The sequence below is a fragment of the Eleutherodactylus coqui genome, chromosome 1 (assembly GCF_035609145.1).
Source record: "Eleutherodactylus coqui strain aEleCoq1 chromosome 1, aEleCoq1.hap1, whole genome shotgun sequence".
Lineage (NCBI taxonomy): Eukaryota > Metazoa > Chordata > Amphibia > Anura > Eleutherodactylidae > Eleutherodactylus > Eleutherodactylus coqui.
The window spans coordinates 462,748,970-462,761,791 of record NC_089837.1 but is presented as its reverse complement, the minus strand read 5'-3'; the positions used below and the strand labels follow the sequence as shown (position 1 = coordinate 462,761,791).

General features: G+C 36.1%; 1 protein-coding gene across 2 annotated transcripts in view; it reads left to right on the top strand.

Annotated features, from left to right (window-relative positions):
* ZNF385A (zinc finger protein 385A) overlaps positions 1-12,822 on the top strand; it is a 354,552-nt gene that overhangs the window by 249,068 nt on the left and 92,662 nt on the right. For both annotated transcript variants that reach the window (XM_066584303.1, XM_066584302.1), the window contains one exon: positions 2,296-2,438. In XM_066584303.1, the coding sequence (XP_066440400.1) occupies positions 2,296-2,438 (143 nt within the window). The remainder of the gene's footprint in view (positions 1-2,295; positions 2,439-12,822) is intronic.

Below are 12,822 nucleotides of genomic sequence, written 5' to 3'. Positions count from 1 at the left end.
GTCTTTATATTGGCCAAAAAAAAGCGCTAACGTCTCAGGGAAGAAAGTTTAATTTACCAGAACACCGCATGGTGTTCGTTACGAATAACGAACATCCCGAACACCCTAATATTCGCACGAATAGCAAGCTCGGACGAACGCGTTCGCTCATCTCTACTTTTTAACTTATTTCATGTGACGCTTCCTGATCATTTCCAAGATCTCTGCTCGCTGTTAGTGAATAGGAAGATTCTTGTTCACATCCAGACAGGGATAATATCATTACAGTGCAGATGGTACTTCTATCAGGGACCCAATCAAAAAAAGGGGTCCCGATGTAACAATCAACACCTTGATCATCATGGTACAACAACAATAGCTTAAATGGGTTAGCCGTTTTTTGTATTGATGACCTTCATTTAGGATCTCTGCTGATTAACTGATTTCCTGATGTCAATGTGGTAAAAAATAGTACTAAGAGCATTGCAGCAGCTCTGCTTGGTACTGCAGATACTCCTCCTATTGCATTCAATGGAAGCTGTGCCTGCAAGATCAACCTAGGCCTATGGTCTGCTTTCGGCGCTATCTCTGTTGACAGCGCCACCGATCATCAGCTGATTGGCAAGTTGTGGACCTTCAATGATCATCCATTGATGATCTATCCTTAGGATAGGTCATTAATAGAAAAAAACGTCCCAACTCCCGGACAACCCTCTAAGCGGCTATGCTATTTGCATAACACACCAAAAATTCTAAGTGAATGTGAATAGCTCCATGAGAACTCAATGGTACGCTACACTAGTGGCCAATGCTGCATCTGTATGGTCTGCAACCCAATTGGTACCCACTGGTCACTGCATGGGAGTTACCAAGTATGACTTAGAAAGTAAAAAAGCAATGTTTAATAGGCAATGATGTGCAAAAAAGGTCCCCAATAGGTTTCCCTTCAAGTACAAATGCATAAGCCCTATTGAGTTGCCTTCTGAACCCCACAAGTATATGGTATAGGCCTTACAGGCTGCATACAGATCATATTATTCCCTTTTATTGCAAAGTCAGTGGATCACTGTGTTGTCCTCCTCAGGTTCTGCCAAATGTACATTATAGGGTACAAGATGGAGGTTAATGGATAGAATACTGATTTCAGGGACCACAAACTTTTTTTTCCATATAAGGCTGTGACATTTCTAGTGGTGGCCTCCATCCAGAGACTGAAAACCTATGCAGACCTAACATTTCTTACAGCCAAGGATTTGCCGGTCTAGGATAAAACTCAAGCCAGATTCATCTATCTGATGTCCTGACCATTTCTCACAATATTTAAGTCTGGAGTCCAAGCTATTTAATTCACATATCACTGTGCAGACATACGCTGGCACACAATGCTATAGGGTTCAATTGTAAAAATAAACCTGACATTGTAATATATTTCTAGAAAATAGTTTAGTTTACTATGTCATCCTATACAGTAAAAAGTTATGCCAGGGCATGTTGGCCTGTCCTATGCCAACAGGAGACTCTCTTGTCATGCTATGGAGCCCTATGGATACTGTACGTTCGGCATATCTACTAGAAGCTTTCTCAGAGAATAGACAAATGTCGTGGTCAAGCATAATATGAATATGCAACATATTCATCAACAGCAAACACAAGTCCTGACTAAAAGCTAAGCGCAGCGGGGGAGCAGAAAATTACTATTCTCACTACATGCAAAATGATTGTCGATGTCACCTTTCAAGCCTTTGATTTTTCATAGTGTGGAACAAACCAAAAGAGTTTGAGCCCCGCTTCGGGTCAGACTTTGCTAAAAATTTGGTTTGGCAAGAATCAGAAACTCAGGCAGGTCGTCTTACCCGCTAAAAGAAGCGGAAAGAGAAGAAGAAGAAAAAGAAGCAAAAATAATGTTCTTTGTTTTTCCTTCTGCTTCTCATTTTTCCTTCTCCTCTTTCTTTCTTTTTCCTTCTTTTCCTTTATCTTTTTTCTTCCTTTTCTTAATTAAATTTGCCTTAAAAACAGCTTAAAAGTATACCCTCCGAGGTAACTTTTATTGTTCTTCGTCAGTGTTATGCACCAGTTTTAGAGGTATTGGTGAAGTTCTGGTTCAACTAATTTAGACCAAACTGAACTTTTTGCTCAAAATTCAGCAGGCTGGCCGAACCAAACTTTTTAAAAGTTTGTTCATCTTTAATTTTACTATGACACACTAATCAACCTATTTTAAATAGTCAGGCTAAGTGTCCTAATAATTAATTGCTTCTGCTCATACAATGTACAGTGCAAATGATGTACTAAACGCTGCTCCTATTTTCTTTTCAGGGAGCATTAACAGAGGTGGCAGCCTCCCTGCCCTGCTCCGTCCACCTCCAGCCATGGTGCAGCGCCATCTGGATATTAAACCTTTCCTCTCCTTTCCTGTGGAGCCTCAGCCTGCTTTGGGTCTCTTCCCCAGATTTAGTACGGTAAGTTATGTACTTGTCACATATTGGGGGAACTGGCACAAAGGAAGAGTGAAGCAGATATAAGGCATGATGACTAATCAGATTGTCATTTTCTAGATGTACTTGTAAAAGTGTAAAATGCAATCTAATAGGCTGCTATAGCCTCAACTCCACTTTTCTTGTGCACCGCTTTTCATTGTCTTTGCTATTTCATGAGTAATACAAATATTTATTAAAAAAATGCAAATAAGGAAGATGGAACAATACCCTTTATACAGGTCTGTAGAGCAATAATTGGGAATTAAAAACTATGCCAGAATCCATACACAGACAGCTGTTTCAGGGTTTTTGCCCCTCATCAGTGTGCAGTAGGATCCTGGCTTGACTAGTGAGAAGCCTATGATGTGAGTCGGGGGCGGTATCATCACTACTCAAGGAGAGGTGAGTGAGGAGACTTATAAAGCCAACCATGCGCCTCTGGGTAATATGCAAATAAGGAAGATGGAAGAACACCTCTGCAGCACCACCTATTGGATGGCAGCATTCCTTCAAATCAATGCTTGACCCTTTATACAGGTCTGTAGAGCAATGATTGGGAATTGAAAACTATGCTAGAATCCATACACAGACAGCTGTTTCGGGGTGTTTGCCCCTCATTAGTGTGCAGTAGGATCCTTGCTTGGCTAGTGAGAGGCCTATGACGTGAGTCGGGGGGGGGGGTATCATCACTACCCAAGAAGAGGTGAGTGAGGAGATTTATAAGGCCATCCATGCGCCTCTGGGTAATATGCAAATAAGGAAGATGGAAGAATACCTCTGCAGCGCCACCTATTGGATGGCAGCATTCCTTCAAATCAATGCTTGACTCTTTATACAGGTCTGTAGAGCAATGATTGGGAATTAAAAACCAAGACAGAATCCATACACAGACAGCTATTGCAGGGTTTTTGCCTGACATGTCTTTATTAAAAAAAGACATGTCAGAAGAGCCACTAGGTTCTTAGAATTCGGTAATGGGAAGGGCCGTTCCTCAATAGTATACTGATTATTGAAGCTGGTGTACAATGACGGTGACGTCAAACCCTCCTGTAGATTAAAATAGTATCACACATTTGTCTTGTTTTTATATGGAGGAACATTCAGTGTTTCGGAATTCTTCCACAAATTACAGGTCCTATTCTATAACGAGTAAATTAGATTCACACTTAGTTCTTTATCTTATAAACTAAAAATATAAGTAAGATAATTTACAACTATTAGATGTGCCCCAGCTGAAGCTCCTACTAGAGATTAGATTAAGGTGTGGATCCTGAAGCCAGCTGAAGAATAAAGCGCCCAAAAGGGTCTATCATTACAGATGACACCTATAGATAATGAGGGCTCTGATATGAAGTCAACGTTGTAAAAGCTACTATTAGTTATCACCTATGATGCCAACGATGTAATAACCACAGAGCTCCAAAATAGTCTTCTTCTTCTGCAGATTACTACTAGGGAAGTGTTTTTAAAGTATTTCATTCAAGATAAGTGTAAGATGGAGAAATGTTTTGCATTACCTCAAGTCTCAGAATGACAGAAGTGGCAATCTAAGGCCGGTTCACATTGCGCTGGAACCTCCGTTCGGAGGTTCCATTACAGATCCGGAACAAATACCAGAAGGAATAGTACAGAATGCAGCACTTTTTTTCTGGTAAGATGCTGGGCAGCTGAGAAGAAACTAAACAGACACTATTTTAGTCAATGGGGTGATTTTGATGCTACTTGATTCCATTCGGCCAGGGTATTCCCCTTTCCTGCTTTCTTAAAGGAGCAGGAAAATGGAACCACCGCCGCAGATGCTAGCAGGCAAAATGTATGTTGTGATCACTCTTTACTGGCATTTTGCATAGGATGATGATTAACCATTCAGTTGTTGCCGACTCTGGGTCACCCCATTTTCGTCTATCAAGAACAGCTTCTTTTAAGTGGAAAATCATCATGCCAGTGTCTGCCATGATTGTGTCTAACCAGCGAGTTCTTTGATGACCTCTTCTTCACAAACCACTGACAAATGCCAGCATAATATTATAGATAGCGAAAGTGGACCCACTGTGCTAACAAACAAACAAGCCTGGCTTTTGGGCCAGACCTGGTGTGGCTGTCAGCTAACCCCAGCACTGCTGCAAGGCAATCTCTGATAGGGAATCTTGCCCTTAGCTAATAAGGAAGATGGGAAGATCCCTGCCTAAAAGCAGGGTAGGCGTCCTGATAAGAACGGCCCCACTGTCTTCACCTTGGGGCTAACTATTCTTGACAGAGCACAGGGGTGATGTACTGAACACAGGACACACAGAACAGGACTGACTTACCACAGAGATGGGAATGATGCATGGACTGGAAGGAAATGAACAAATGCACACAGGCTGAAGCATAAGGCAAAGAACACAGAATAAACAGATGCAGGATCAAATAGACAAAACAGTTTTGAGACAAGCAACTTAGAAGTGCTGGGTGTCTTACACAAACACACAACAATACTGAGGTAAAGATTGAGGATTCCCAGCTTAGCTAAAAGGGAGGTAATTAGCAATTAAGCTGCAGCTGGGCTGTGAGCATTGAGAAGGGTTAACTAGTGCAGTGCTGATAGAAAGTGGAAGAAAAGAGTACATTCATATAGAAGGATCAGAGTGACGTCCGCGTCTGCCCAAAACAGCAAGAGGGGGGCAGACATGGGTAGCAGACCTAACACATAATACCCTTCTCCAGTCCATTTGCTCGCATGATGTGTCCATATTTTACATATATGCAATTGCAATAAAAATTATTTAATCCTATTGCAAATTAGGTTTATTTGCCAAATTTACAAGCTTTCGGGTTGTTTGAAAAAAAAGCCACTTTTAGTGACTACTTCAGGCTCAGAGTGATTCAATCTCTTCATGACAAGTATTTTTAGTACTTAGTAGAGCACATTTTGCTGCTGTGAATCATAGCCAGACACCAGCTTTTGATAGCATTCCTGTGAAATCTTTGCCATTCCTCATGGATAATGGCCCTCAGTTCACCAGTAGCCTTCAAATCCCATCAAAGATTTTCTCTAAGGTTCAGTTCAGATGACTGTGATGGTTATTCCAGAACCTTCAAGGACTTCTTCTGAAACCAAGCCTTGGTGGACCTTGAGGTATGCTTGGGATCATTGTCCTGTTGGAAGGTCCAATGACTCCCAAGCTCCAGTTTCCCCACAGAAGGCATGACTTTTTCTTTTAGGATTTCCTAATACTTGATTAAATCCATTTTGCCCTCCACACGCTGCCGGTTTCCAGGAAAGGAAGCAAAGCAGCTCCAGAGCATCACCAAACCACCACCATGCTTCACTGTAGGCAGGGTGTTCTTTTCAGTAAATTCTCCCTTCTTCCACTGGTAGGCCATAGGTCATAGGCCTAAAAAGTTCCAGTTTTATTTCATTCCTCTGTAAGAAGGGTAAGAGGTGTCCTGCACCCCCTTACAGAACACTGCGGCTCAGCCGCTACTTTCATGCCTCTTGTGAGTCACTTGCCAAGCAATGCCCACTGCCCAGGACTTGGTAAGGATGGGGAAAAGCCTCAGGGCGCACAGCAGCGCCTATTTGATAGTGCTGCAGCACTGTATGGCATATTCTTTGATGGCCCACTGCTACTGCTGAGGGGGATAAAGCACCAGTGAAGCCCTGCTTCACTGCCAGAAGAGCATAGTCGGGGAAAAAAAGCGGCACAGCGTGCCATTTACTAAAGCCTTATGAAGGCTGGAGAATGGGTTCCATCTCAGTCTGTCAGCTACTGCGTGATCCTGAAACTGAATCGCGATAGCTCCACAGAACAGAATTCCAGAACTTCTGGTTTATGGTTTTCAGCATATTGGAGCTGATTTTCCTTGTGTTTTTGTGTCAGTAGAGATATACATCTAAGGCCTCCTGTCCACGGGTGAATTTTCACTGCGTTCCCCGCAGCAATAATCCAGCGGCGGGGAACGCAGTGAACGCTTTCCATACACTTATTATGGAAATCGCAGCCCCGCTGTCCACGAGCGGAGAATCATAGCGACTCTCCGCTCGCAAGATTTAAATCGTAGCATGCTGTGAATTGCCGTGATTAAATTGTTCTTCTTTGCTTTATTGCAAACAGTTGAACGTTTGTGAATTTGGCAAATAAAGCTAATCTGCAATAAGAGTTGAATAATTTTGGTTGTCACTCTAAATATCATAATAATCCTATCTGTCTATCTATTATCTATCTATCTCGCTATCTCATATCTATCCATCTATCTATCTAATAAATATAATAAATATCTATCTCATATATATATATATATTTATTTATCTCATATCTATCTATCTATCTATCTATCTATCTATCTATCTATCTATCTATCTATCTATCTATCTATCTCATATCTATCTGTCTCATATCTATCTATCCCATATCTATCTATCTATCAATCTCATCTCATATCTATCTAACTATCTCATATCTATCTATCTATCTATCTATCTATCTATCTATCTATCTATCTATCCAACATCTATCTATCTATCTGTCTCATATCTATCTATCTATCCCATATCTATCTATCTGTCTCATATCTATCTATCTGTCTCATATCTATCTATCTATCTGTCTCATATCTATCTATCTATCTCATATCTATCTATCTGTCTCATATCTATCTATCTATCTATCTATCTATCTATCCCATATATATCTATCTGTCTCATATCTATCTATCTATCTATCTGTCTCATATATTCATCTATCTATCTATCTATCTATCTATCTATCTCATATCTATCTATCCCATATCTATCTATCTATCTATCTATCTATCTATCTCATATCTATCTATCTATCTCACATCTATCTATCTCATATCTATCTATCTCATATCTGTCTATCTGTCTCATATCTATCTATCTATCTATCTATCTATCTATCCCACATCTATCTATCTACCTCATATCTGTCTATCTATCTGTCTCATATCTATCTATCTATCTATCTATCTATCTATCTATCTGTCTCATATCTATCTATCTATCTATCTATCTATCTATCTATCTATCCCACATCTATCTATCTACCTCATATCTGTCTATCTATCTGTCTCATAGCTATCTATCTATCTCATATCTATCTATCTGTCTCCTATCTATCTATCTCCTATCTATCTCATATCTATCTGTCTCATATCTATCTATCTATCTATCTATCTATCTCATATCTGTCTGTCTGTCTATCTATCTGTCTCATATCTATCTCATATCTATCTGTCTGTCTCCTATCTATCTATCTCCTATCTATCTCATATCTATCTGTCTCATATCTATCTATCTATCTATCTATCTATCTATCTCATATCTGTCTGTCTGTCTATCTATCTATCTCATATCTATCTCATATCTATCTGTCTCATATCTATCTATCTCATATCTATCTATCTATCTCATATCTATCTATCTGTCTCATATCTATCTATCTGTCTCATATCTATCTATCTCATATCTATCTATCTTATATCTATCTATCTCATATCTATCTATCTATCCCATATCTATCTATCTATCTATCTATCTATCTATCTGTCTCATATCTATCTATCTATCTATCTACCTATCTCATATCTATCCATCTATCTATCTATCTCATATCTATCTATCTCATATCTATCTGTCTCATATCTATCTGTCTCATATCTATCTATCCCATATCTATCTATCTCATATCTATCTATCTATCTGTCTCCTATCTATCTATCTCATATCTATCTATCTATCTATCTGTCTCCTATCTATCTATCTCATATCTGTCTATCTATCTGTCTCATATCTATCTATCTATCTATCTATCTATCTATCTATCTATCCCACTCCTATCTATCTCATATCTATCTATCTCATATCTGTCTATCTATCTATCTGTCTCATATCTATCTATCTATCTCATATCTATCTGTCTCATATCTATCTATCCCATATCTATCTATCTATCTCATATCTATGTATCTATCTCATATCTATGTATCTATCTATCTGTCTCCTATCCATCTATCTCATATCTATCTATCTATCAATCTATCTGTCTCATATCTATCTATCTATCTATCTATCTCATATCTATCTATCTATCTATCTATCTATCTATCTATCTATCTCATATCTATCTGTCTCATATCTATCTAACCCATATCTGTCTATCTATCTATCTATCTATCTATCTATCTATCTATCCCACATCTATCTATCTATCTATCTATCTATCTATCTATCTATCTATCTATCTATCTCATATCTATCTATCTATCTATCTATCTATCTATCTATCTATCTCATATCTATCTATCTGTCTCATATCTATATCTATCATATCTATATCTATCTATCTCCTATCTATCTATCTATCTCATATCTATCTATCTGTCTCATATCTATCTATCTATCTATCTATCCCATATCTATCCATCCCATATCTATCCATCTCATATCTATCTATCTATCTCATATCTATCTATCTATCTATCTCACATCTATCTATCTCATATCAATCTATCTCATATCTGTCTATCTATCTCATATCTATCTATCACACATCTATCTATCTACCTCATATCTGTCTATCTATCTATCTATCTATCTATCTATCTATCTGTCTCATATCTGTCTATCTATCTATCTATCTATCTATCTATCTATCTATCCCACTTCTATCTATCTACCTCATATCTGTCTATCTATCTGTCTCATAGCTATCTATCTATCTATCTATCTATCTATCTCATATCTATCTATCTGTCTCATATCTGTCTATCTATCTATCTATCTATCTCATATCTATCTATCCCACATCTATCCATCTATCTATCTCCTATCTATCTATCTCATATCTATCTATCTATCTCATATCTATCTATCTGTCTCATATCTATATCTATCATATCTATATCTATCTATCTATCTCATATCTATCTATCTGTCTCATATCTATCTATCTATCCCATATCTATCCATCTCATATCTATCTATCTATCTATCTATCTATCTATCTATCTATCTATCTATCTATCTATCTATATATCTATCCCATATCTATCTATCTCATATCTAGCTATCCCATATCTATCTGTCTCATATCTATCTATCTATCTATCTCATATCTATCTATCTATCTATCTATCTATCTATCTATCTATCTGTCTCATATCTATCTATTTATCTATCTATCCCATATCTATCTATCTATCCATCTATCTATCTTTCTCATATCTATCTATCTATCTATCTATCTATCTATCTATCTATCTATCTATCTATCCAACATCTATCTATCTATCTGTCTCATATCTATCTATCTATCCCATATCTATCTATCTGTCTCATATCTATCTATCTGTCTCATATCTATCTATCTATCTGTCTCATATCTATCTATCTATCTCATATCTATCTATCTGTCTCATATCTATCTATCTATCTATCTATCTATCTATCTATCTATCTATCTATCTATCTATCCCATATATATCTATCTGTCTCATATCTATCTATCTATCTATCTGTCTCATATATTCATCTATCTATCTATCTATCTATCTATCTATCTATCTATCTCATATCTATCTATCCCATATCTATCTATCTATCTATCTATCTATCTATCTATCTATCTATCTATCCAACATCTATCTATCTATCTGTCTCATATCTATCTATCTATCCCATATCTATCTATCTGTCTCATATCTATCTATCTGTCTCATATCTATCTATCTATCTGTCTCATATCTATCTATCTATCTCATATCTATCTATCTGTCTCATATCTATCTATCTATCTATCTATCTATCTATCTATCTATCTATCTATCTATCCCATATATATCTATCTGTCTCATATCTATCTATCTATCTATCTGTCTCATATATTCATCTATCTATCTATCTATCTATCTATCTATCTATCTATCTCATATCTATCTATCCCATATCTATCTATCTATCTATCTATCTATCTATCTCATATCTATCTATCTATCTCACATCTATCTATCTCATATCTATCTATCTCATATCTGTCTATCTGTCTCATATCTATCTATCTATCTATCTATCTATCTATCTATCTATCTATCTATCCCACATCTATCTATCTACCTCATATCTGTCTATCTATCTGTCTCATATCTATCTATCTATCTATCTATCTATCTATCTATCTATCTATCTGTCTCATATCTATCTATCTATCTATCTATCTATCTATCTATCTATCTATCCCACATCTATCTATCTACCTCATATCTGTCTATCTATCTGTCTCATAGCTATCTATCTATCTCATATCTATCTATCTGTCTCCTATCTATCTATCTCCTATCTATCTCATATCTATCTGTCTCATATCTATCTATCTATCTATCTCATATCTGTCTGTCTGTCTATCTATCTGTCTCATATCTATCTCATATCTATCTGTCTGTCTCCTATCTATCTATCTCCTATCTATCTCATATCTATCTGTCTCATATCTATCTATCTATCTATCTATCTATCTCATATCTGTCTGTCTGTCTATCTATCTATCTCATATCTATCTCATATCTATCTGTCTCATATCTATCTATCTCATATCTATCTATCTATCTCATATCTATCTATCTGTCTCATATCTATCTATCTGTCTCATATCTATCTATCTCATATCTATCTATCTTATATCTATCTATCTCATATCTATCTATCTATCCCATATCTATCTATCTATCTATCTATCTATCTATCTATCTATCTATCTGTCTCATATCTATCTATCTATCTATCTACCTATCTCATATCTATCCATCTATCTATCTATCTCATATCTATCTATCTCATATCTATCTGTCTCATATCTATCTGTCTCATATCTATCTATCCCATATCTATCTATCTCATATCTATCTATCTGTCTCCTATCTATCTATCTCATATCTATCTATCTATCTGTCTCCTATCTATCTATCTCATATCTGTCTATCTATCTGTCTCATATCTATCTATCTATCTATCTATCTATCTATCTATCCCACTCCTATCTATCTCATATCTATCTATCTCATATCTGTCTATCTATCTATCTGTCTCATATCTATCTATCTATCTCATATCTATCTGTCTCATATCTATCTATCCCATATCTATCTATCTATCTCATATCTATGTATCTATCTCATATCTATGTATCTATCTATCTGTCTCCTATCCATCTATCTCATATCTATCTATCTATCAATCTATCTGTCTCATATCTATCTATCTATCTATCTATCTATCTATCTATCTCATATCTATCTATCTATCTATCTATCTCATATCTATCTGTCTCATATCTATCTAACCCATATCTGTCTATCTATCTATCTATCTATCTATCTATCTATCTATCCCACATCTATCTATCTATCTATCTCATATCTATCTATCTATCTATCTATCTATCTCATATCTATCTATCTGTCTCATATCTATATCTATCATATCTATATCTATCTATCTCCTATCTATCTATCTATCTCATATCTATCTATCTGTCTCATATCTATCTATCTATCTATCTATCTATCTATCTATCTATCCCATATCTATCCATCTCATATCTATCTATCTATCTCATATCTATCTATCTATCTCACATCTATCTATCTCATATCAATCTATCTCATATCTGTCTATCTATCTCATATCTATCTATCACACATCTATCTATCTACCTCATATCTGTCTATCTATCTATCTATCTATCTATCTATCTATCTGTCTCATATCTGTCTATCTATCTATCTATCTATCTATCTATCTATCCCACTTCTATCTATCTACCTCATATCTGTCTATCTATCTGTCTCATAGCTATCTATCTATCTATCTATCTATCTATCTATCTATCTATCTCATATCTATCTATCTGTCTCATATCTGTCTATCTATCTATCTATCTCATATCTATCTATCCCACATCTATCTATCCATCTATCTATCTCCTATCTATCTATCTCATATCTATCTATCTATCTCATATCTATCTATCTGTCTCATATCTATATCTATCATATCTATATCTATCTATGTATCTCATATCTATCTATCTGTCTCATATCTATCTATCTATCCCATATCTATCCATCTCATATCTATCTATCTATCTATCTATCTATCTATCTATCTATCTATCTATCTATATATCTATCCCATATCTATCTATCTCATATCTAGCTATCCCATATCTATCTGTCTCATATCTATCTATCTATCTATCTCATATCTATCTATCTATCTATCTATCTATCTATCTATCTATCTATCTATCTATCTGTCTCATATCTATCTATTTATCTATCTATCCCATATCTATCTATCTATCCATCT